Source organism: Marmota marmota, unplaced genomic scaffold (genome assembly GCF_001458135.2).
Source record: "Marmota marmota marmota unplaced genomic scaffold, marMar, whole genome shotgun sequence".
NCBI classification, from domain to species: Eukaryota; Metazoa; Chordata; class Mammalia; order Rodentia; family Sciuridae; genus Marmota; species Marmota marmota.
The window spans coordinates 9,215,709-9,242,884 of record NW_025999969.1 but is presented as its reverse complement, the minus strand read 5'-3'; the positions used below and the strand labels follow the sequence as shown (position 1 = coordinate 9,242,884).

Genomic DNA, 27,176 nt, shown 5'->3' with positions numbered 1-27,176 from the left:
TGCTCCAGACTTTTCTTGGAAAGAATTTTGTCTAGATTAGACATGTATGAGAGGTGAATCTCTTATCTTGTTCAAATTTCTATTGTCTAGGATCTAATAACATCCTCTCATGTCTCATAATGGTGCTCAATAACACAAGCTGATGTGAACTACAGATTCTCTATGTATTATCCCTTCTGCTGTCAAATTCCTTTTGTTACTTAACATGGGAGGAACATGGGGACATATGTGACCAAACTCCCAAAAGCAAGTTGGCTGTTAACCCTCTTGTGATCAGATTCTTTCACTGAATCCTGGTTCCAAACCTCACAGCCTGGTTGCCCTTTCCCCGGCCTGGGGGGTTTGCTGGTTCTAGCCAACAGGATCACTGGTTCACTGTCATGGCTAGCTTTCCTGCCACAAGGCTTGTGGACCTGTCTGCTGTAGCTATGAATCAAACTCAAGGTTCGCCTGCTGACAGAATTGGGTTTGAATCTTAGCAGTGGAACTGGCTGTGAGGCCTTGGACACTTTGTCCCATTTAGCCATTCTGAGCTCAGTCCCATAGTTTGTGAAATGAGGGTAATATTTCAGGGACCATAGGGATAATTGGGAGACTTCAACAACCCATATATCTGAACGCCTGGCATAGTGGTATAGTGCTTGGGCCAGGGCAGCTGAGGGCCCAAATTGTAGAAACGAATTTTTGCATTTAGATGGTTCTTCCTTGGAGGTCTGGGATCATGTCTGAAATTTCTTTGTCAGGAATCCTGCTCCACTGTGTCTCTTCATCTCCTTGTCTCCCCCCCCCCTCCCCGTCAACACTCCCTCTCTGCCCCCAGTTCATTGCTAAAATCAGTATTTGTTCATATATTGTGCTCAACCAATATTGAGAGTCATTTTGATTCCATTTCAGGAAATATTTGGCTATCGGACTCAAAGCTGCAGGAAAGTCCTCTGCCTGGCTGGATCCATCGTCTCATTTGGAATCCTCCCCTTGGTGTTTTATTGGAGACCGGCTTGGCATGTCTGGGCAAGCTGTGTCCCGTGTTCCTTGCAAGAAGCAGACATTGTGCTACTGAGGACAACAGTAAGTGTCTGCCTGGTTTTGTAATTAGCTGGTGACCCCTCTTCCTAGACGTCGTGCTGCAGGAGGGCTGTGGAGATGAGCATGTGGCAGGTGGCAGATGAACCCTTTCGGTATGATTAGGTCTGTTCATGGCTTGGCATCTACCGGGAATTCAATAATTTGTACACGATGGGATTTGTTTAAGAAGACCTATATCGTGGCATGTTCTTTTTAAAATGGTGACATTTGTGAATATTATAAAATAATCACATTAATAGCTAAAGATATTAGGGGGTGTGAAGTGGTTAAGTCAGGTTACAGGTTACAAAATCCACACTGACTCTTATTCCAAGCCTGATGTACCCATGCCTGTTCCCTCTGTGGAGTGACTTTAGAGGAAGGGAGAGAGGAGCTGGGGAGGATAGGAGGTAGAAAGCATCCCTCTGTGGGCTCCACAGGGAAGTGACTTCCTAACTTGTTAATTGCTGCTCTCCCTGATCCTGCATGTGGTAGTGATCCCACTAACACGAGGTGGCTGAGGGGCTGACCTGGATATTCCTGCGGAAGGAGTGAAAGGACAGTCTCATGGAGCACTCCCCTCTGACTGACTCACTGATTCTAACAAGGCACCAACCTAAATGACCCAGAATGACAACCAAATCCCTGATAAATCAATTGCTGTTGGGAGTGTAACTTCTTTTTACTTATAGCACTCTTTCTAGATGAACATTTTATTTAATGCTGTAAGAAGGAAGGACAGCAGCAGGACTTATAACTAGCAAAAAAAGAAAATGTTGTAATCCAAAATCTAACCAAGCTTGGGCTAACTTTCCATGATGCTGGGAATTGGATAAAGTATGTCTGCTGACTTGCTGTGCTGGGACCAGCCCCACCCTTCATTCTGGATCCTATTCCTTTTAAGAGCTACCTGTTCTACGTCTCAGATTAGCTGACATGTAACCCTGATACAGGTGACAGCTAAGGGACTGACTTGCAGGTTGAACTATAATTTAACCAGAGGTTCTTGAAGAATAAGCTTCAAGACTTCAAGAAAGCAAGATATTATTGTGGAGTAAGGATGACAACTCAAGTTGATGATGTTGAGAGGGAGCGGTAGCCCACGGAAGTATGAAAGCATACTTTTCAAAGGCTCCTAGAATGTGCTTGGAAGGAAAGTGCCTGGCACTCACATACAAGACTTCTTCATTGGATGGGAAAGTGGGGCCTGGGGAGGTGACACAATTTACCTGAGCTCATATGTGAATGAGGAGCCTAAGACTAAATACCATGTGTACAGTTAGTCTAGGGCTAGCCTCCTAGTCTAGGGTTGTTCCCACTGGGTTATATTTAGGCCAATGGTTCCCAAGTCTCAGCTGGCATCAGGATGTTCTAGGAGGCCCATTAACACAAATAGCTGGGGCCCACTCCCTGGAGTTTCTAGTCCACTAGATTTGGATGGGGCTGGGAGTTTGCATGTTCAGTGGGCTCTCAGATACTGCTAATGCTCTGAAAAACCGCACACGGAGAAAACTGCTACAAATCATCATAGTTCCTGTTTAGGAGCTGTCTTGGTCCTTGGGAGAGGAATAGAGATTTGGACATTTGATTCATGGCTCAGCCATTAGATATCTATAAAGTCTGCAGGGAAATAATCCAGATTTAGCAAAGGGTCATAAGTGGCCCTCCTAGACACAGTCTGAATTTCTTGCTGGGGCAGAGTAGAGAAGTTTGTTTTCTGGGGCCCAGAAGGGGTCTTAATGTTTTTTTCTTTAATTTTTAAATTTGTTGTTTTTAGTTATACATAACAGTAGAATGTATATTTTACCTATATACCTGGAATATAACTTTCCATTCTTGTACATGGTGTGGAGTTACACTGATTTTGTATTCATATATGAACATAGGAAAGTTATGTCTGAATTCATTCTATTGTCTTTCCTACTCCCAATCCCCCTTCCTTCCCCCCACTCCCCTCCACTCTCCAAATGGTGAACCTCCACCGGCCCACTCCCCTACCCATGCCTATTGTGAGTCGGCATCCACATATCAGAGAGAACATTTGGCCCTTGTTTTTTTAGGATTGGCTTATTTCATTTAGTATGATAGTCTCCAGTTCCATCCATTTACCAGCAAATGCCATGATTTCATTCTTCTTTCTGGCTGAGTAATACAGAATGGGGACATGATGTTGATGAAAGACCAAGGTTTCCTAGAGCTGCTTCTCCATGTGAATCTAAGGACCTATCAGGTTTTTACTTTGTAGCATGGAATGAATTTACCTCTACCCTGCGGGTACTTCCATGAGCTCTCAACTAGTTCTCAGGAGGGCACTGCTTTTGCTGTACCAGAAGCAAAACCTCTGAATCAAAGACTCCTCAGCTCTGAGAACGACTGGCTGGCTGAGCAGAGCTCTCTGAGACTGCTGGAGGGATCAAGGCATGGACAGGAAATGAACAAGAAAATGGGGAGGGAAGGGACGACAGTGAAAAACTGGAGAGGGAAATAATTAAACGGAAAATGAAGATGCAGAAAGAAGAATCTACCAAGGGTGAAAAATTTGAAAAGTGTCAGCACACAGGCAGATAGTGCCTTCTGGAATTTGGAGTCAAATATTTTGACTTTTAGTCCTGGTGCTTTAGGTTTGTTCCTAATTTTTCAGGATCTTGGCTACTCCACTTACAAAATGGAGCTAGCATATATGAATATGTAACAACGAATCCCATCATTCTATACAACTATGGTGCACCAATAAAAATATGAAAAACTATGTACCTGTGTAGCTTAGGAAATAAAAAATTTGTCAAAAAAGTTTTAAAAATGGGGCTAGTAATGTACTTATTCTTTACTGGGCTGTTGTGAGGATGAAGTGAGATTATGTATATAAAAGCCATTTGCAAACTGTGAAGTGGATTATCAATGACTATTTTAAATTTGTGTGCAGTGCGCATGCGTGTATTTTGTTATTAATAGTTCAAGCGGCTCAAAATGCTTTCTGTGAAGAAGAGCTTGCTGTGCTTGAGGTGTGTCCATGCCTAAAGGCCATGCTGGCTCTGATGTGTCCTCCTTTGTTGCCAGCAGGCCTGGCATGCCTTTCCAGGGTAAGGTGTCTTGTGACTGGGAATCCCCAGCCCTCTTCTGTCCCAGCCAGGTGATCACTCCTGATTGCATGTGGTCCCTTTTGCAAATGAACATATACTAGAAATACTCCAAAAATCAAAATAAAGCAAAACCACAGAGCCTTTGGAAGCTACATCCCACTATCCTACACCTTTCTTTGCCTCTTTTTCAAGTCTATGTATTCCCTCTCGCCTTTCAATGCCCTTCGAGTGACTCAGAATAGTCTCAACCCACTTCAATCATGCCTTTTCCATTTGATTTCAACTTTAATTTTTAATTACCTGCGCTTGTGTGTAATTTTAAATGGATTTTTTATGCCAGAGACCCTTCAAATAAATGAGGTTCTAAATTAGTCTTTATGTAATTAAGACAAGAACTCAATTATTTCCAACATTCTTACTATCCAAGACTTAGATAAAAATAAGCTTCGAGCACCAATAGATTAAAAGCCTGCTTCTAGGTTATTTGCATTAAAATGACATTTTAAAATTTTTTATTTGAGTTATATTAGAATAGCTGGACTCTTACAACGTCTCACTAGAGAGGACTGGGTGACTCCTACCTGAAAATGTGTTATTTATCTATTCTTCATGTTATTAGAAAATCAGTACTTGGTATTTATCATCAATCTCACACTGGTAAGATTGCAGATCATTATCACAGAAACTGATTAGGTAGTCATTTCTTAACATTAAAAAAAAAAGCATGATGTACTTACTGAAAACTTTCCATATTCAGTTTATTTTTGGTTTCCCCTTTCTTATTAAGCACCATAAAGTGCAAGATTTTTTTTCTTTTTTTCCAAGAGTAATTACATTTTTTATTTTATAAACTTTAAGGTAGAATTTATTCATTATTCATGTATTTCTGAATTTTAACCAATATTTGTAGTGATGCCACATTTCTATGCAAATAGCCTAATTTACATTCATCGGTGGTTTGAATTAAATGCTCCTGATGATTTCTGTAGTTCCCATCTTTTTTTGCAATCACACACACGTTTTTCCCTTCACCGTCTTTGCATATCACATATTGTCAAAGACCCACGATGTGCAAAGGAGAACTCTGTGATGATTCCTTTTGAGGCCTGACTCAAGGCACTTCATTCTGAGAGCAGCTTTTTTCCTTCAGTTCCAATTAAAGACGTCAGGCCTGGCGGCTTTTCGTTAAAAACTTAGGAACTCTGCAAATCAGCTATGCAAATGGCATCCTGAAGTCTGACAGGATGGGGGTGGGAGTGGAGGTGAGGTGGGGGGTGGGGACTATTGCCTCTCCTCAGTACCCCCTCAGCAGGGTGGTCGCTCACAGCCCATCCCCCACATCAGCACCATTTTTCTATGGAGGCAGCAGGGAGTCCATGCTTTTAGCCATTAACTGTTTTCTACCCTCCGTCTTTTCACCAACTTATTCATTCATTAATAAGTATTCACCAAGCATCAGGCAGACACCAGACATTATTGAAATCACTAGGAATATAACTGTGAACACAACAGATGGAAACCCTTGTCCTTGCTGGGTGACACTCTTGTGAGGAGTCAACCCTCTTCCTCTCTCTCACCCACACACATTCTCTGTAGAACAGATGCAGAACACAGGTATTTATCTCCACTTATTAAAACCTTCTCATTCCTTAGACATGCATTTATTCATTTATTTAATTTTTTACACAAATGGAGCACAACTTTTTATTTCTCTGGTTGTACATGATATAGAGTCACACCATTTGTGCAGTCATACCCATAAATAGGGGTAATAATGTCCATCTCATTCTACCATCTTAACCCCTCAACACATACCTCCTTGACTCCCCTCTCTCCCTTCTGCTCAATCCAAAGTTCCTCCATTTTCCCCTTGCCCCTCCCCATTATGGATCAGCATCCACTTATCAGATAAAATATTTGGCCTTTGGTTTTTTGGAATTGGCTTACTTTACTTAGCATGATATTCTCTAACTCTGTCCATTTACCTGTAAATGCCATAATTTCATTTATTAAGGCTGAGTAATATTCCATTGTGTATATATACAGTTTCTTTTTTTAAATTTTTTAAAATTTTAATTTGTTTTATATGATGACAAAATACATTACAATTCATCTCACACACATAGAGCATAATTTTTCATATCTCTGGTTGTACACAAAGTAGAGTCACATCCTTCATGTCTTCTTACATGTACTTAGGGTAATGATGACCATCACATTCCACTAATTTTCCTAACCCTATGCCCCCTCCCTTCCCTTTTCCCCTTTGCCCTATCTAGAGTTCATTTAATCCTCCCCTCCACACACACACACACACACACACACACACACACACACAGCATATTATGGCTCAGCATGCTTAAATCAGAGAAATAATTCGGCAGTTGGTTTTTGGGATTGGCTAATTTTACTTTTCGTTATATTCTCTAGCTCCGTCCATTTACCTGCAAATGCCATGAATTGATTCTCTTTTAATGCTGAATAATATTCCGTTTTGTATATATACCAGATTTTCCTTATCCATTCATCTACTGAAGGGCATCTGGGTTGGTTCCACAGTCTAGCTATTATGAGTTGTGCTGCTATAAACATTGATGTGGCTGTGTCCCTGTAGTATGCGGTTTTTAAGTCTTTTGGGTATAGACCGAGAAGTGGGATAGCTGGGTCAAATGGTGGTTCTATTCCCAGTTTTCCAAGGATTCTTACAGAGTTTTTTGTTTGTTTGTTTTTTGTTTTTAATTCATCTACTGAAGGGCCTCTAGGCTGTTTCCACAGTTTAGCTATTGTGAATTGAGCTGCTATAAACACTAAGGCGGCTGTATCACTTTAGTGTTGTGGTTTTGAATCCTTTGGGTATAGACTGAGGAGTGGGATAGCTGGATCAAATGGTGGTTCCATTCCAAGTTTTTGAAGGTCATTTCTTAGACTTTTATGACCTTCTCTATCATGTCTTCGTTGATTCATTCTCTGGCCCAGTCCTGGAGGTACTTCCTCATCTCTCCTGCATTCTCTTTTAATTCTCTGTTTTCATTTCTGTGCTTTTGGCAGTCTGCCTTGTAATAAAATGCTGTTCACTTTGCAGTTTATAATATAGCCGGTCACTGATCATTTTATTTAGTTTTCATAAAAACCCTGTAAAATGTCAGGATTGTGTCCATTTTACAGATGAGAATACAGAGAGAACAAGTAATTTTACTTCCTAGTAAATGTCAGAGCCAGGAGTTCCCTCCCTGTTTCTCTTTCCTTCATAAACCTGATGAGTGCAGACTGATGCCAGTCACAGTGCTGGTTCCTGACAGGGGTATGTCTTTGTTTATTATTATAAACAAAGGGTCATGGAATTCATCAGTCCACCACATAAAAAAATTATCCAACTCTTCAAAGTGTTACTTAGGAAAGGTTCACGGTTAGGGTAGGATTATGTAACAGGGATTTAACCAAGTCAATAAAATCTGGAAAAATCTTCCTGGGTTCCAAACAGATGAGATTTAAAAGCTGATGGGAAAGGCATATGAAGAGTGGTTCAGAAGAGGAAATCATGTGGGCAAAGAACTTGAACCTAAGTTTTCCCACCCTCTGAGTCCCAGGGTTGGTTTGGCACTATACCACATTCCTTTTTATGGTTTTACTCATATCAGATTATAGGCTTTTTGAAGAAAGATGAGTGGCTTACTTTTTATCCTCTCTTGGAGCTAGTACAGAGCCATGGCAGGTGCTCAATATTTATTTCATTCAATTAAATAAATTGAATTCAATGGAATCTGTAATAGTCTTACAGTTTCTATTACTGCTTTATTTCAAAGATACTAAAGTGAAATGCCACAATTGAGAAAGAAAGAGAACATGGTATTATGTATCTTTTAGGTACACACTCCCTCTCCTGAAGCCCATCCCCTCCACCCCCACTTCTCCCTGGCTTTTTACTAAACATGGAACCAGAAATCCTGAGATTCTCAGAACTGGCCACGGACAAATGACTCTATGTTAAGATAAGTAGTTCTGATGCTATTATTCTTCATAACACAGGGCCATTGATATTGTGATTTAATAGTTTGAGTTACTGCTGGAGACACAGAAGAGTTAAATGAAATGCTCGTGGTGCCAGAGCTGTAAGCAACAGGAGCAAAATCGCTAAGCATTGATGGAGAGTTGAACTAAAGATCTTGTGAGTCTCTGTGTAATGTCCAGATGCCACAAAGGCAATACTGAGAAGTGCCTTCAGCATAGAGGCTGGAATCCGGGTGCCTAGATATGATTCCTAGCTCTGCTCATGCCCAACCACGGGCAATGTATTTGTTTGCTAGTGCTCCCATAGCTGAATTTTATGTTTTCATAGTTCTGGAAGCTGGAAGTCCAAGATCCAGGTGTCAACAGGGTTAGTTTCTGGTGAGGATGGTCTTCCTTGCTTGCAGATGACTACCTTCTCTCTGTGACCTCAAATGGCCTTTCCTCTGAACTCTTACACTCCTGGAATCTCATCTTCATTATATGTGGATATCAATTTTACTGGATTAATGTACTACCTCATGGCCTCATTTAGCCTTAATTACCTCATTAAAGACCTTATATTCAAATAGATATGAGGTTAAGACTTCAACATATGAATTTGCGGGTGACAACCCAGACTATAATAGGCAAGTTACCTACCCTTCTCTGCCTCCATTTACTCTTCCATTAAATGGGGCTGTCAATAGGGTCTATCTCTTTGGAGGATATGCGGTGATATGTGTGAAGTGCTGAGATGAGAACTGCCTGGTATGCATGCATTCACTCCATGGGCATCGATTAACTTTTTACTATACCCTGCATCTCCAGATGTTTTGCATCTCCAGATGTTACAGATAACGAACCAACTAATCCACTACCCCCTCTCCATTCAGAAAACAACTATAAAGCAAACAAGCACCAAACCACAATCTCTCAAAATACATATGCTGAGTTGTTCTGAGGTGTCTTTTTCTTTTTTAAGGAAAAAAACATAGATACAATCTTTTTATGTCATATGACTTCACTAATTTGCAGCACTCCTTTTATTTATTTATTTCTGGTTAATATGTCCTAACAGTACTCAGATAATACACTGTGTGCAATGTCTCCAATGTTTAGAGAATTCTCCATATATCTTTTAGCTAAATCTCACATTCTAGCCAATGTCAATGTTTTTCAGCTAAGCAACATTGGATAGATTAGGTCAGGGTATAAAGAACATCAAATGAATCTGTCCAAAAAGGGGAAAGAAAAAGAGAAAAAACTGATTCGCAGAAAGAATGATATTTCACAAAAGTTATAGGTCTGTTAAGGTAGTGCAGTGTTAAAGTACTGCAGTGAGGAAATTTAGGTTACCATTACTTTATCTCTAATATGCTAAGTACTTCACCTTACCAGAGAGTTCATCAATCTAGCTTTGCAGGGTGCCCATCTCTAAGAGAAAGTATTCATTTTCTAGTGCCTTTTGGAATTTTGCAGTAGGCTACTTCTTTTATTTATGGCAAACTCAATACAACTTTTGCTTGTATGAGTGTGTGCTACTGAACATACAAGAGAAGTTGCAGGACTGGCCTGAATTTAAAATGACCATTATACTGCTTTTAAATTCCAAAGGTTGAAGTGCTTTTAGAAAAAGGCTGCGATAAGATAAGCAAGATAATCCAGTACATTCAAAAGTAAAATTTTGTCTGGCATTTCCAGGTTCAGAAAGTTCAAGATCACAGAAAATAAACAATGCCCAGTTTGTTCCTCTATTTGTCTTCCCAGGTCAAACATAGGTCCTCTGTGTACATTCAACTTTGGAAATGCACTCTTCAATTATTTTGAGACCTATTCTTTTAGAGTTGAAGAATTAATCTGGTCAATTATTTTGATAAAGGGGAGGTACGTTCTGTTCAGCGAGACTTGAGTGAGTCCAGATTTGCTAGGCAAACAATTGATATTATTTACATTATAAGCCAATTATTTAATTAAAAAGGTATTATATATTTCTTCATTTAATACTTCAAACATTCATGAAATGTGACATTATTATTACTACTCTCCTGGGTAAAGGAGATTAGGTTCAGAGAGCTGCAAGGCAGTGACAAGCTGAGATCTGGGCTCAGGTCTCCAGCCTGTGGTCTTTCCATAATATATAATATCAAACCAAAAACTGAGAGAAGTTGGAGATGTTACCCCAGTTGACCATTTCATATTGGAACACTTTTTTTCCATTCCTTTGCTTTTCTTTTTCTCCTAAAAAAAATTGGGCTATTTGACAAGAGTCCTCAAAAGAATAGTTAACAAGAAAGAAGTTAGTGTCACTACCCTACTCTAAGAAAAATGATTGCTTAACTGTTGTAACTTTTACTTTGCCTGTAGAATTCTACTTTCTGTTATACAGAGTTATTGGGCAAGAGGTAAAGGGAACAACAGGAAATGAACTTAAACACAAATGTAACTGATCACATTTGGTTTAATGATATCACAAGTTATGATAAATATAGACATATAGAAGAATTTCAGTGTTTGATACTTACAAGTATCAAGACTAGGGTGTGCATTTGGTGCATTGGATAAACATTGGACTTGGGGAACTTGGGAGTTTCAATTGTCTACTTTGCTTTTCCCTTTTTAGGCATACAGTATGGAAGGCTGCTGGTTGTTGCAGAGGGTGACAGCTTGACTTTGTGAATCAGATTCTGTGCTTCCAAGGGAGCAGAAATTATGAGAAAATGAATGTGTTTTGTTACATAGTATAGAATTCAAGGTGATTTCCCACACACAAGTCACAAACACCATGGAACAACCTGTTGAAATAAAGAGGAAGGAGTCAAGATTTGGAGTGGGAAAACCTGGAATCAGGTCCCAGTTTTACCCAACTACCAATATCAGACTGGATCAAATAATTCTTATCCCTGGTCATGGTCATCCAATAATTCTTAGCTCTGCTCATTTCTCATCTGCAAAATAGAGATATGGGCTTTGGGGAACTGTGAGTCTAAAATAAGATAGCAGATACAAAAAGTTCACAGAAACTGCTAAGTAATCATATGAAATGTCGTCATTGATAGTATTTTAATTCACATAAGAGGATCAAGAGTAGCTGTCTTCTCATTTGTCCTCACTTGGTAACTACAGGTCTTTAGTCTTTATGGATCTATTATAATTTGTATTTTCATTTACCAACAAATTATGTGCTTTCTTATCAAGTTTTTTAGTTGAGACTTTATTCTTTGGAAGTCTCAGTTCAGGTTGAATATATAAAGTGACAACTCAATTTTTTTTTTTTAGCAAAATTTAGAATGGAGGAGGGGGTTGACTATGGAGGATCCCAGCAGGGGTGTGGTGGATGGTTAAATTCCTGCTCTAATACTTGCCAAACATCTTAATTTACTCACCTATAAAGTGGAAGGATAATTGAGGTAATTATCTCATAGGGCTTTTGGGCATTAAATGAAATCTGTGCCTATAATGTAGTGAGTGATAAATATATTTATTGCTGCTGTCATTAGAAACTTGAAGTTCTTCTCATAGCAAAGCCCCTTTGATAGGGTCAAAGGCAGAGCTATGTAATACAAACTATGTGAAAGCATATTCTAGAGAGTTGGCTGCCTACTCTACCATACCTAAAAGTGTCTACCAGTTTAGTGGCTCAGTTATTGGAAAGTTAGCTCTCTGCAGTCACTCTTAGGCTCTGAAAATAAATCTATGTGAATTTTATTTGGTTTGATTTAGTCATCTTTCCTCTCACACAGGGTCATAACCCATTTCATTAGTTTTTCATAGATTAATACATTAACTTTCAAATTTCTAGTTAGTTTTCCCTCCTCTCCTCTTCCCTCCCCTGTTCCTTTGCTTTGCTCCCGCCAATCCATCTCTCTGTCCATCTCTACCTCCCTGCCTGATTGCCATCTTTCTCTCCGCCTCTCAGAATCTGTGCTAGACCTGGCTGGAGCACAGACAAGTGTCAGACACAGTCCCTACCTACAGCCCAAGACAAGTGACAAAGTGGACAAAAGGTAGACTGCTAAGAATCTCAAGTTACACCAGTGGTGTAGAGGAGGGATGGCTGAGGGAGATTAGGGAGGTCTTTGGGCTGAACCCCAAAGGCTGTCCAGGAGGTGGCCATGTCAGCACTCAGGAAGGGAAAGAAGGAATGTATTCCAAGCTGAGAAGGAGCAGGGGCAAAGGTACAGAGGAGGACCACTCTTGAGGAAGATGAATCGAGGAGATTTAGGACAACCATTTTGCTATCTCCTCCCTACTTTTAATACTCAGATCAAATAGTCTTCAAGGAAAACCTGAGTATGTCACCGAAATAATTCCCAACTGTGATCTACATTCCCAGGCATTGATTTCCTGGGCTTGATTTCCTTTGTTATCTCGCTTAGCTCCTGAGGTTTATCAGTGGGTTTTATGTTTAGCCTTTACCCATTCAGATAATAACTACTGTCATTATCACATTAGTCTCCAAGGGACCATTGTGGTGTTTGTTAATCTGGTGCTCTTCCTTCTAGCTTTAGTCTGTGATGAAGTCACCAGTGAACTGCAAAGGGAAATGGTTTCAATTAGGGTCCTACAAGAAGGGACCTTCTTGTGCTCACTTCAGCAGCATATATATATACTAAAATTGGAATGATACAGAGAAGATTAACATGGCCCCTGTGCAAGGATAACATGCAAATTCATGAAGCGTTCCGTATTTTAGGAAACTGAGACCCCACACAGTGTTCTTGAAGAAATTGGAGCGACATAACTCTCCTCCTTTGTTGATGACTTCTTATGGCATTTTACACACTATAGATGGTCACTGCCTTCATGTCCATGTTAGCTAACAGTGTAAGATGATGTCTTGTCAGTATGACTGTTTTGCTAAGCTGATTAATTCAGGCATACATTTTTTTTAAAAAAGGGAACTTTGGTCAATTGAATAATAAGGGACTTAAATATGGATTAGAAATATGCATAAAGTACCTTTCTTGGATTTCTTAAATTTATAGGTCTATTTCTATTTATCATAACTGATTAGGTGCATATATGAAAATGACACATCTGTATACAAGCAATATCTATCAAACAATTTGGCAGTATACATATATTAATTACTGTATTTGACAAAGGAAGATTAAATTAGAATGTGAAGCCTGGTTCAATGAAACAAAAGATGAGTGCAGCATTTCAGTATATATGATAAAAATAAAGGGAATTGACATGTCACATATCGAATGAATGAAAATTTAATTGTTGAAATTTACACAGAAACAAATTTATACCAAAGAACCCCATTGGACACTACATACCTTAAAATAAAGGAAATATAGGTTATTTTAGATGATTAAATTGGAATGATGTCATTTAAAAGTAGTATCGAAGCATTTGGAATGAATGGGACAAGCAACAGAGATTGCTTCATAATAGCGCATAATTTTTAAGGCCAAGGTACATTTGACCTCTGAGATGATTTTGTGTGTATATGTATGGGTCATAATCATTTGGTTACTCAGTTGGATTGTTTTTGATGCCCCCAAATGAAGCACAAATGTTAATTTACCAGTTGTTCATGACAGTTTTCTTACAGAAACATTGCTCTCTTCACAGTGTGGTGTAAAGTCCGTGTTTGAAGCATACATGTTCCTTCAAGCCGACTTTATTTTGCTTCCCTATTGCTTCCTTCCAATTAGAAGTGCTGCAAACTTTACAGCAGCTTCCTTTCTTTGCTGGGCACTACCTAGTTATCAGAAGTTGTATAAAAATCTTAAAGAGGCACCTTTCATTTAGCAGTGAGAGTCACAGTTAAATGGCATTAGGTGGCTCTATTGTTTTTAAAGCTTATATAATTGTTCAGCATCACTTTTATACAAACTTACACAAATCTAAACATGTTTTCATGACTTACACTTTCACCTGAATATCCTGGGCTGGATTAAGCTTTGTTGTCATTGTGACCAACATGCAGGTCATGCGAGCACTGTCCTATCCCCTCGCCAATTAGCTGAAATAAATGTTCAACATTTGAAAAATAAAAGAGGTGGGGGGACCTTGGATCCTGGCTGTGCTAACATCTCCACGGTTACCTCTGGGCACGTTCATTCAGGCAGCCAGTCTTTTTTATCTGTTCATTTTACTCTCATGAAGCTGGTCTCTGGGCTCCACACTGAGGGGGAGATAAAAAACAATAAAACATGGTTCCACTTTCAAGGTGATCTGGAAGGACTATAGAGAATACAAGCAGAAAATAATTAGGAGCACAAGAGAGGAATGGTTAAAATCTTTTGGAGTTGGCATAGTGACTTTTTTCTTTCCTCCTGGTGGGATTGTAATCAAGAGACCCTCCTGAAAGAGGTAGACTTTCAGACAAGCCAAGAAAGATGGGGATGATTTAATTGATTTGGTTTGCTCACCTTCAGAGATCCACAGAAACCTATGGAATACTTGTTTTTCCTCCTGTGAAATTCTGCTTGTGGCTGAAGCCCTGTGGACAGAAAGACAGTGGAGGAAAGTAGCCCTTAGCTGAGCATGTGCCTCCCGACTACAGATCCCTTAATAAGATGGCAACCCTGGGCTGGGGTTGTGACTCAGCGGTAGAGCACCTGCCTAGCATATGCGGGGTCTTAGGTTCCATCCTCAGCACCACATATGAATAGATAAAATAAAGGTATTGTGTCTAACTACAACTAAAAAAAAATATTTTTAAAAAGATGGCAAACCTTTCTCCCCTCCTAATTCTATGCCTACCATCTTTCAAAGGCATATCATTTTGTCAAAAATATTCACTAACTCCATAAACTTACAGAATTATATTAAAACAATGTTTTTCAGATTGAATTTTAGCCTGAGGGATTCTCTTAACATCACCGGGGTTTTGATGTCTGTTTCCGCAGGATGAATTCCAAACTTACTCTTCGAAAAAGGTAGTGTGGATCCACCTGTCAACATTAAGCAGCACATTTGGTCTTACCCCTGATCACCCTCTCATTACAGATGAGGAGTTTATCATAAATAGAGCCATCAGAAAGCCAGACCTAAAGGTAAGTAAAGTTATGGCTATGGCTGATGCCAGAGAAATTTAACCTTCCCCCTTCCCATATATAAGGTTAAACTTGTCCATCACTGTACTAATTCTCAATCAACAGGATAGGACCTTGTAAAGGACGTGCACCTGAAACCACACAGAGCTCAGTTCAAATCTGAGCTTCAGCTTCTAAGCAATGCAATCTTGTATAAATTTCTTAACTCTGTTGAACCTCAGGTTTCCTAACTATAAAAGAGTAATGATGCCTATCTCTAATATTAATTGATAAAATTTAACAAAGATCAATATAATGCCGGGTACATAGTGGGTGCTCAACACATGTCAGCTATGAAGAGCATTGGTCCCTGTTTGATAATGTGTATAATAGAGTTAATCTTACAGTAAAGGTAATCATCCAGGAGTATTCCATGGAGTTTGCTCATATCTGCAAAATGACCTTATTTTTAATTGTGTCATTCAAATGGACATGGGTTACTCCCTTTTTGCTTTAGTTGTGACTAGCTAACATTCATATTTAAAATGCATTTTGTAAGAATCTTTTATATTTCTATACACTTAGCTGTTTAAATTAGTTTTATGAGCTCAAGTGTAATTTTTTTAAATAATAAAAAATCAATTACTGAGGAGTTTCTCTGTTGCCAATTGTTCCCACTCAGTTGTGTTGACTGCCAAAATAAACAAAACCAAGAGGTCAGGCACCCTCCAGGGACAGATTGCCTCACCTCAGGTGGCCATTCACCTGGAGAAGTCCTGGGCCTCAGAGCTTTGATGCCTGAAATTCTAGCCTGTTTAGTTGTATTAATAAATAAGGAGAGTAACTAAGAACAGAGTAGGGTCGAAGAGCATGAGAAGAAGATTAACATTAAACAGGGATGAGACGTGGGAGGGAAAGGGAGAGAGAAGGGAAATTGCATGGAAATGGAAGGAGATCCTCAGGGTTATACAAAAGTACATACAAGAGGAAGTGAGGGGAAAGGGAAAAATAATACAAGGGGGACAAATGAATGACAGTAGAGGGGGCAGAGAGAGAAGAGGGGAGGGGAGGGGAGGGGAGGGGGGATAGTAGAGGATAGGAAAGGCAGCAGAACACAACAGACACTAGTATGGCAATATGTAAATCAATGGATGTGTAACTGATGTGATTCTGCAATCTGTATATGGGGTAAAAATGGGAGCTCATAACCCACTTGAATCAAAGTGTGAAATATGATATATCAAGAACTATGTAATGTTTTGAACAACCAACAATAAAAAATTAAAAATAAATAAATAAATAAGGAAAAAGACAATGAAGACATTCTCAAATAAACAAACAATGTGAGGAAGGACAGAGGTCTTGAAATGAAGTTTAGATACGCCAGCATGAAGTCTTCATTTATCAGCTTAGCACGGGGGAGTTTGGCTGGTTACTGCCTCCCTGAGGCTTGAGTTTCTTATTTATAAAATAAGAGTCAAAATCCCTTCTCTGCCTGTTTCTCAGGGCTGTGAGCCTAAATGTGAAAATGGATATTAAGGTGATCTCTGAATTACAACAGACTATATTCTTAGGAAGGTTTAAAACTTTCACTAAAGTCAGAGGAAATGTCATGGGCTCAGCCATGATGACACGATGGGAATGATAATTAAAACAGCGATCCCAATATGACAACCATTTATGGGAGTGTGGAAACTTTAATGGGGTATGTGGAGACTGCAGTAAAGAACTATGTCAGGTTTTCAAATGCAGGTTAAGAGGAGACTATAAGGACCATTTTGTAGGATTGCAGGTAAAACTGAAATCCAGTACTTCACCTGATAGGGGTACACTGTTACATATTCCAACAAGAAATGAAGAGTGAGAATTGTGGGAAGAGGACATTTTCCAGATTACTGAGCAGAAAAGTGAAATTCACCCCACAAGAGATACTTGATCTCCTAGTTACTGTCTTCTAGTTTGAAGTTTCAGGACATGGGCAAATAAATTTACGCCTTGCAAATGTTATACTTGACATCGATTACTAGTTTCCAGAAGCTCTGAGGGTGATGGCGGAAGCAGATAAACTCTAGGCAGAGGTGCTTCCTGCTAGGGGGAATCTCAGAGGCGCTTACAAGGTCTACAATGGAGTAGTTCTTCTCACTCTCTGAGGAGTGACTTCAGAAATTGTCAGAAGAAAATGGAATCTGTTTTCTCACTTGAGGTGAAACTCACCAGGAACCTGTGTTCCTCATTGTTGCTGCCTTCATCTGTAGAAGTTTTGTGTCTATTATGTTTTATAAATTTCTCAGTCTGTGGCTTCACAGCCTCTTGGTGCAGGTTCTCTAACTGAGGCAGGGGACCTCACATTCCACCAGTGTGTCCTTTAACATTTTTCTAACACAATTTTCAAATATATGGAATTTAAAAAGTAGGCAACTCTTAATCTATACATCTTGAACCCCAAACTTAAGGGATTTTTAGATTTTCTTTTGAGACTAACTTGAGTCTTCTATCCTTTACAAGACTGAGTTTTGAAACCATGTGCGCTGGAGCTAAGATTCAAGCCTTGTGAGTGACATAATCACAGTGAACATTAGGTACAAAGCAAAAATGAAATTAGTGTCTGCCTTATCACAGGATGATAAGCTCTAAATTCTCAGAAATAGTAGCCATAATTAGTAACACTATTTGCAAAACTGCAGGGAATACCAAAAAGGAAACCAAGTTATGAGGCAAGAAACCTGAGGGTCCAACATGGACCATGGTAGCTAACATGCCTCAGGCTGATCACTTTTCAAATACTCTTTTTCCCTTTCAATTTGCAGTGTATGCGAAAAGTATCATCCCCAATGACAATAGGGTATGTTCTGAAATAATTCATTTTGCAACCAATCTCATTGAAGTACATTCATTCTGTAAAATTTAAAAATATGGCATTTAACACTCTTGGTAACTATCAAGTATGTGTGTGTTTGTACTTATTGAGTAGGATTACCATTCATGTGAGGTAACCTAGGTCTTAGACCTTAGAGACTTAAACTCTAGTTCTAGTTGAGATGTGGTTTAACAAAGCATTCATTTGCTTATTTAATAAAAAAAATGTATTGAGCAATTATTATGTACCAGCTATATGATCTTTTCAGTCTTTAACTACTCTGAAGAATCACCTCAGAAATTGTTAGAAGAAAATGGAATCCATACATACATACAGAATTTAGAGAAAGAAACTGAAAAAGAACTTAGGGAAATTTAGTAGAAGTTCTCAAGGACACAAATATCAGAGTTGCCACAAAAGAAAGTCTTGAATACTGTTCTTCAACCTTGGCTGTACGTTGGAATTACCTGCCCCAGGTACACTGCAGACAAACTAAATTAGAATCTCTTGTTATGGGACCCAGACAGCAGCAATTTTTCAAGTTCCTCAGAAGCTTCAAACAAGGAACCTGAGGTTATAACCACATCATATCAATCATATGGCTTCACATCAATATGGAAGTTCCACTGTTTTCTCTCTGTGATTGGCGAGCTCACCAGTTCATGGGAATTCAGATTCATACCTGAAGTTTCTTACACAAATCTAAAGTATGAAAGAACAATAGTGATAAGCATTAATCCTCCTTTTTTTTTCCCATTACTAACACCCTCAAAGCCTCATTTTCTGGAGCATATTTTCTTTCAATAACTTCCTCTTTCCCCTTTAGTATCTGCTGCCAGCCTAATCTTCTTTAGTGCCACTTCTTTAGGTTACTGCACAAATCTATTGCCTGTGAGAGAAGGTTCCAGATACCTCATCCTAGCCTTGAAGGCTGCTCTTAATGTAGTCTTTATTCTGCAGTTGAATAGTGCTACCTTCTTGCCTCCTCCCACTCAACTATTTGTGCACAATTTCTTTGAAATTCTCTCTTCACTTCTCATCTGAGCAAAATCTTTCCAACCCTTCACTGCTGCAGTTCAGATGTCATCTCTTCCATGGGCCCTCTGTCATCTGCCCTCTCTATATTTCTACAACATTTTAAAAATATTTTTAAACTTAAAATATTTTCATTTCTTTGACATACACATACTAGACTATATGGCATAGTTTTCTTTTGGGAAATGTATTTTGTTTCCTTATTAGGATATAAGGTAATGGAATGTAAAGATTGAGATTTTGTTATTCATATATTTATCTGTATAGTAGGCCTGTGATACATGTTGATTGATGATTTCTAATAAAAATGACATTTGTGGAGCAGGAAAGAATAGGATAAGTTTTAGAAAAGAAAATCTTAGTTCTAAGTATTTAAGTTCTATCTTTGCTTCTTTATAAATGCTTCTTTAGACACTGAATTGCTGCATATTCACCCAATCTACAAACTGGAGATTTTCTTAATACATTTTTCTTGCAGGTGAGATGCATAAAGGTGCAGAAAATGAGATATGTTTGGAATAACTTAGAAGGACAGTTCCAAAAAGTCGGGTAAGTTGTTTTGGCAAGTGCATTGAAAGAAGAAAAATGTTATCTCAAAAATGTTATTGCTAAATGCATCCTTCTCATTATTATTTTAGCTCGTTGGAAGACTGGCTCAGTTCTGCCAAGATACATCTAAAATTTGGATCAGGTCTAACAAGAGAAGAACAGGAGATTAGGTATCATGCATATTATTGTCTATTTTAGCTCAAAAGAACAGTTAGTAAAAAAAAAAAAAAGAGCTCAGTAAGTAGTTACCCTAATTGATTAATATCAGAAAAATCTGCAATGCTCTATTTAGCATTATTAAATTAAATTCTTTCACATACCTTATCTCATGCATCTTCAGAGCAACCGTGTGAGGGAGAACAGACCTCATCATCATCTCCACATAATAGATATGAAGTCTGAGGCCCAGAGAGGTTTTGATGTCCCAAAGGAGGTCACACAGATGGGAAGAGAGAGAGAAAAAACTGAGTCCATACTGTCAACTGTAGGTTTAGCACTCTTTTCTGTTCTACATAATGCTTCTCAAGGTTACAAAAATAATAGAGTTGAGCCTATTTTGATTGTAATCAGGAAATACATATAATATCATGATAGTACAATTACACAGCAATTATGAAGCATCAGAAAAATGACATGCAAGATGTGTAGCTCTGCTGCTCCAAATCAATTACTAGGCAGAGAAGCAAGGTTTAGGAAGGGCACTGAAATGTCAAGAGTCTGTGGCTTTGAGCAAGTATTTTCTCTCTGGGCTCTAGTTTCCGAAGGATGAAAGTGGAAGAAGGATTCTATAAAGGTCTCACTGGTTCTAAATTTCTATGTATCTTACACTGCCTCCTGCCCCTTTTCTAGTACTTTCAAGATACCTAAAGCCTTGCAGCATCAACATCACCTGGGAGTTTGTTAGAGATGCAGAGTCTCAGAACACATCTTGCTACTATTGAACAAGAATCTGCATTTTAATGAGATCATACAAATTATATGTGTTTATATTAAAGTTTGAGGAGCACTACTGTAATACATTCAGCAAAGCTATTTAATCCCAGTGTCTATATGGAAGGCACAGAGAGAGTAGTTAGTGTTTTCAACAGCAAAATAACTCAGGAAGTTCCATTGCTCTGCATGATCAAAGAAGTGCATCTCAGGGTCTTCAGCTGGAGAATGCAGAATTTTGTGTCAAGCTATTTTTGAGAGTCCAGGACCTTCCTACTCACATTAAAACATGATACAAAATCTCAGGAACTTTTGACTAAGAGGAATAAAATAAGGAAAGCATTTCCTTACCACTAAAACTATTCTGTCTTAGTGATCTCCCTCTTCTACTTTCATGGGAAGAGACAGAGTTGAAAAGATGCTAATCCTGAAACTAACTTGAACGAGATAATGGGTGTTAGGAAATACCCAAATTGCCACTTACGGAAATATTTAGACGTTGGGGAGAGTCTAGTTCAATAGAAGCAAGATGATTATGTTTATTATTTTTGCACTTGGGAGCCTTCTGCTATTTTGAGCTGGGTGGGAGAGTTACAGAATAAGATAGGCTTATGTTGATGCCAGAAGTGAGAAAGGGGTCATAAAATAGGCCTTTTCTGAATGGGCAGGGAATGAGCTTCCTTTTCCTTATTAGTGACTGGACGATCTGTGATCTCTCCCTGTAGGAGGCTAATATGTGGGCCTAATACTATTGATGTTGAAATCACACCTATTTGGAAACTGCTCATCAAGGAGGTAATTTCTCCAGGATTTTCTCTTTGCATTAGACAGGAAACAAAGAGGTTATGTTCTGGTCAAGCATTCAGGAGTGCTGCTTGTTAATAAGTAGCCATAAGTGGGAGATATTTTTTAAACATCAGGCATAGTTTCTTCAGATCTCTCATCTACCCTTTTCTTTAAGTTCCTCTTTTGCACATTGCCTGGGATAATATTAGGCTGTGATGCTTGTGTGTCTACTTATTATTTGATGACTGGATAAATATGGTTTTCTTTTCTTTTTTTCTTTCTTAATTCAATGCTGCCTAGCCTGTTTCAACTTTGTGAAACTAAAATTATATGTATTATGTACATATAAAATATACAAATTCTATATAAATAAATATGTTTATGTAGCACATATTTAGAAAAACCAATAATTTTCTTAGGCAACATATACAATTTCCTCAATGTCCAAAATTATAGGGAGAAAGAAAGCATCTGTTCAGTTCTACTGATCTCAATGTATATGTAAGAGACAAAGAAGAACTTGACCTTCATTTGCCAAGTTTAATTTTTTCTCTTGAATCCTATCTGGGCTTATCATTTTTCAAACCATAACCATATAGTAGTACTGTGGGTCTTACCCTGTACTCCACCTCCAATTATCCTTGCCTTAAAAAATAGGTTACTAAATTCAGCTGGATATTTTCAGTGAAGTTTTGAGCATGAAAGAAAGCAAAACAAATTGGTAGGAAAAGTTCTATGTGTTTCATCCCCAACCTGAAGCAAGGATTACCATTCTTGTTTTAGACAGATGCAAAACAACCAGAGGAAATTTGAGGAAGGGTACCAAATGCTTTTAACCAAAGCAGGATCACAGCTATTGGGGATTATATCTATTCTCTCTGAGTGTTTTAGATGCTCAGTTGTAGCTTACTACTTTCAGCTCATCTCTGTACATATGGGAAAACGTGGTCTTCAACTCATCCATGAATGTAAACTCTTCAATGGCTTCAAATATGGCCACTGCGATGTCCTAGAGAAGAACAGTAGACTAGAAGGTGTTTTAATTGTGCCAACCTGAATGAATTCTTCCCCTTTCTGAAGGCCAGTAAATGTAAATGGGAGATGGTGATACCTCCTCTTTACACAACTAATGTGATGGTCAGTTTGATGATACAAGAGGAACTAGTTTGTAAATTGTAAAGTGTGGCAGTGAGTAAAAGCAAGTACTCTCGGGTTAGATTGTGTGGGTTTCAGTTTTGACAGCCACAGCTGTGTGACCTTGGGCAAGTTTCTCAATACTTCAGGCTCAGTGTCTTTATCTTTGCAATGGTAATAAGTCATGACTTCTGGTTAATAAGGTAATTATGGAAATAAAAGGAGCAAATTCAGACAAAGTTGCTTAGTGCAGTGTCTGGGATATGACTACTGACTAAATATAATAAGGAAAATGACATGATGTGGGGTGATTTATGTCATAGAGATGATTATGAAAACGGGTCAGTGAATAGCTATGTGTGAGGCCTAAATATCTCCCTTGTCTTCGTGTTTTATGTCTGCCAACAGGTTCTCAATCCATTTTACATATTTCAACTCTTCAGTGTCTGTCTGTGGTTTAGTGAAGACTATAAAGAATATGCTGTTGCCATCATAATCATGTCCATCATTTCCATAGCTCTGACAGTGTATGACCTCAGAGAGGTGAGTTTTCCCAGTAAGCCCGTAGTCTCAGAAAGGGAGCATTAGTGCTTCATTAAAATTTTCTTGGAAAGGAGAATCATGAAATAGTCATTGCTCAGTTCAGATTTGGAATTATATAATGGCCAATGCTCAACAAGTTAGTTCTTTCTCTTCCCTCATGTCCCAATCCCTAGTCTTTCAGGTTATATTTTTCCCCGTGGAAGGTGGAGAAGTCTGTTTAATATGAACTTAATTTGAATATGCCCTTTATGTTTGGTTAGTACTCATTTGTCAAAGCTCCAACTCAATCCTTAGCTTCTTCATGCCTGAAACAGGGGATCTAGGGGCTGTTGGAAGAAAATCACATAGAACAGATTGGTTAGTCACACTACAAACCCATGAGAGCCAAGCTTATCTAGGAAAGCTTTCTATACATGTCTGATCAAGGTACTCTCCCATTCTCTGAAATTGAGGTTTCAAATCCAGTCTCTCTTCAGGTTTCTGGAATGTCCATTTTCCCATATTCCACTTTTCCTCTCATTCAGCAGATAATCTCATATCAATCTCACATCACAAGACGATGAAAGCCTAAGATAGGAATTTGGTCAAATCCCCCTTCTCCAACTATCAGATGAGCCATCTCTCCAGCTCCTGCTCTCTCTGTCCTCTCAGTGCAATGGAAGAAGTGCCCTCGGCCCACACCTGAGATATTGTCCTCTTCCACCTTCCTGGTGCTTATGCAGCCCATGATGACTCATTTTTTTCTGTCTCCACAAGAGTCTTCCCATCACTGTTTAGCACCCCTAACCTTCTTCGAACTGAAAAATAAAGTTCAAACAAAGCAACTCTTTATTCCTTCAGGGGCTGCTATGTCTCATCTTCTTTTACTGTAAAATTTCTTGAGTCTCTGTGCCTGCTCTTGCCATTATTCACCCTCCTCCTTCTTTTCACTCATGCTGAACTGGTTTTCTCTCACAACTCCACTTAAACAACACTATTTAAGGTTGACACTATTAACCTAAATCCCATAGATGGTTTTAATTTTTTTAAGTGTGTTTTTGTATGTGGGAATTTTATTGTTGAGTGCTTTCAACAACGTTAATCAAAGAATGAGTGAGGAAAACAGGAGAGAGAGAGGGAAGAAGGGAGAGAAATGGAAGAAAAATTGAACAGCAATGTGATTGCAACAAAGGCCTTAGCTAATTCCAGTTCTGGGGACCAGAATCTTTCTTCAGAATCATCCTGAATCAAAGTCGGAGTGCCAGGTCGTCCGTCATATACCACATTGCAATGCAGCTCCCCCTACAGAGAGGTTGTGACCTTGGTGAGACAGCTTCCTAATGCCAAGAGCAACCTATGAAAGGCTTTACCAAGAGCAGCCCGAAGCCAATATTCCCAGCAGCTGGGGGAATAATTGCCTCAGACCTGGAAGGGGTATCTGGGAAGCACACCATAGTAGTAGTAATTTTTAAAGAAATCTTTTAAATTAACTAGTTGTTTTTCTTAATAGAAGGAGGCCATGATACATGTGGCCATGATAAACTTTCAAACAGAACAAAATAGTGTGAATGAAAATTAAGGACCCTTCCCATTAGAGGAACTTCCCGGAGTCCAACTCTCCTCTCAAGAGTGATCTATCAGGTGTTCTGTATACTTTTCTCAACATTAAATGCACGCCATTAATTTGTTTTTCAGAATGGAAGTACGCTATGTACACTGTTCTGCACTTGCATTTTTCAACCTAATATATCTTGATTATCTTTTTGTATCTGCACAAATATATTTTCTCTAGATCAACCACGGTCTTTAAAATGGTCTAATAGCTACTCAGGATAGGTACTTAGGGTGTTTCTAATCTTTTGCTACTAAACAGAGCTGCAATGAGAATCCTTGCACACATACCTTTTCTCACCTCTAGATCTATATGTGTATATGTACATCTCTACATATCCATATTACATATATAAGTTACAAACATGTAATTTGTATTACATATAAACATGTATATAGTATATATATGCTTATATATCTATATTGATATGGAGATATAAAATTTCTGCAATTGGAATTAGTCTTGTGACAAGCTGGGTGCATTATTTTAATATATGTTGTCAAAATGCCTCTTAAAAAGCAATACCAATTTATACTCCTTTCAATAGTAGAGGAATGTTTCTTTCCCTTTGTCAATATAAATTAAATAGAATTTCATAACGTTAACAGCATGTTTTTCGCCATGAGTAGAGAATTTCCTTTTGCTTTAAACTATTTGTATATCTTCTACTGTGAAATATTTGTGTCCTTTGGTAACTTCTGTTGGATTGTTGTTTTGCTTTCTGATATTATAATCCCCAGAGGGAATCTTGAAAGGAATAAAAAAAAAAAACCCATATGTTTGGATTTACATTTTTGCCTAAAAGTTTTATCGAAAGTTATATCAGAAACTAATGAGAATAGTTGATTTAGTGGAGAGGAAGAAGATGGTGGAACCTTTATACTATCTGCATTTTCACATAACATTTTTTTGAGACACACATTTTTTTTAAAGGTCAGATAGAGGAGGATCAGTCATAAAAAAGAACCAAGGCCTGGGTATGTGGCACAATAGTGGAGCACTTGCCTAGCATGTGTGAGGCACTGGGTTTGATTCTCAGCACCACAAATAAATAAAATAAAGGTACACTGACAAAAAAAAAAAAAGAAAAAAAAAAGAACCAAGATCCAGATGTTGTATACCTGTAGTCTTAGCTACCTACTGGGAGGCTGAGGAAGGTCTTGAACTTTTGGCTCAAGTGATCCTTGCTCTTTTTTATGCAAGTGGTAGCATAATTATCTTGCTTTGTACCTTGCTAGTTTTAAAACATTATTAGTACCATGTCTTCAGGCTGTTGTCATGTGAGCACATGAGAAATTCTTCATTGTTTTTATAGCTGCCTATACCAATGACTTCTAAAGGAACCTGCTAAGGACTTTCAAATCTTTATACAACTCAATTCCAAATACTTTTGAGTTCCAGAATCATATACCCCACAACCTATTTGTCATCCTTACCTTGATATCCTTTTGGATATACTTTAAATCCAGCATATTTGGTGAGGTACCTCACTGACCATTCAGTTGCACAAGCCAGAAATATGTTTCTTTTTTCCCCCTCTCAATCATATGGCAGGTTCTACTGATTTTTCCCTTCTAAATGTCTCTTGGTATCATTCACTTTTCTCATCCTTTCCCTATTGTGGTTCAACTTACCACTGTCACACGTCTGGCAGTCTCTCCCCATCTGTTATCCAAACATCCATCCTTGCTTTCCCCTAAACCACTCTCCATGTAGTAGGGCTGAGCTAAGGTTTAAGATGCCAAAGAGAACATGACCAGTCCCATGCTCTCAACACCAAAAAGCTTCAAAGTATTTCCATTGCTCTTCTCAGGATAAACATCTAAACCTTATTCTGGCCCTTAAAGCTCTGCCTCAGAAATTCTCAAAATTCTTAGCCTCCAGAATCCTTTGTATTCTTTTTATCCCCCCCACTTTCCATTTTGTTTTATTTTATTTCTCTTTCCACATTTTTTTATTGGTGCATTATAGTAGTACGTAATGACAGGATTTGTAGTCACATATTCACACATGCACACAATATAACAATATAATTTGGCCAATATCACTCCCCAGCTCTTCTCCCCTCCCTCCCTTGCACTTACCCAAGGTCACTTTCTTCTGCTGATCTCCCTGGATCTTTATGAGACATCTCCTGTCCCACCTTTCATTTCCTTTTCCCTCTCTGGTTTCCACAAATGAGAGAAAAATAACACTCTTGACCTTCTGAGTCTGACTTATTTCACTAAACACAATGGTCTTAAGTTCTATTCTTTTTCCTACAAATGACATACTTTCATTTTTCTTTGTGGCTAAATAAAACTCCATTGTGTATATACACCACATTTTCTTTATCTAGTCATTCATCAACAGATACCTATGTTGGTTCCATAGTTTTACTATTGTGAATTATGCTGCTATAAACACAGGTATGCATATATCACTATAGTATGATAATTTTAATTCTTTAAGATAAATACCAAGGAGTGATATAGCTGAGTCATGTGGTCGTTCCACACCTAGACTTTTGAGGAAACTCCATATTGATTTTCACAGTGGTTGTACTAATTTACAATCCCATCAGCAGTGTTAAAAAGTGCTTCTTTTTCTCCATATCCTCTCCAGCGTTTATTGTTGTTTTCATTCTT

At 38.5% G+C, this 27,176-nt stretch overlaps 1 protein-coding gene and 1 pseudogene across 2 annotated transcripts in view; both read left to right on the top strand.

Annotated features, from left to right (window-relative positions):
• Atp13a4 (ATPase 13A4) overlaps positions 1–27,176 on the top strand; it is a 139,721-nt gene that overhangs the window by 43,164 nt on the left and 69,381 nt on the right. The window contains exons 2-7 of one of the 2 annotated variants that reach the window (XM_015499907.2): positions 895–1,068; positions 14,999–15,145; positions 19,495–19,565; positions 19,655–19,735; positions 21,221–21,290; positions 22,824–22,958. In XM_015499907.2, the coding sequence (XP_015355393.1) occupies positions 895–1,068; positions 14,999–15,145; positions 19,495–19,565; positions 19,655–19,735; positions 21,221–21,290; positions 22,824–22,958 (678 nt within the window). The remainder of the gene's footprint in view (positions 1–894; positions 1,069–14,998; positions 15,146–19,494; positions 19,566–19,654; positions 19,736–21,220; positions 21,291–22,823; positions 22,959–27,176) is intronic. The other variant, XM_048804093.1, reaches the window with a different exon arrangement.
• On the top strand, positions 12,731–12,824 carry LOC125617133 (annotated as a pseudogene).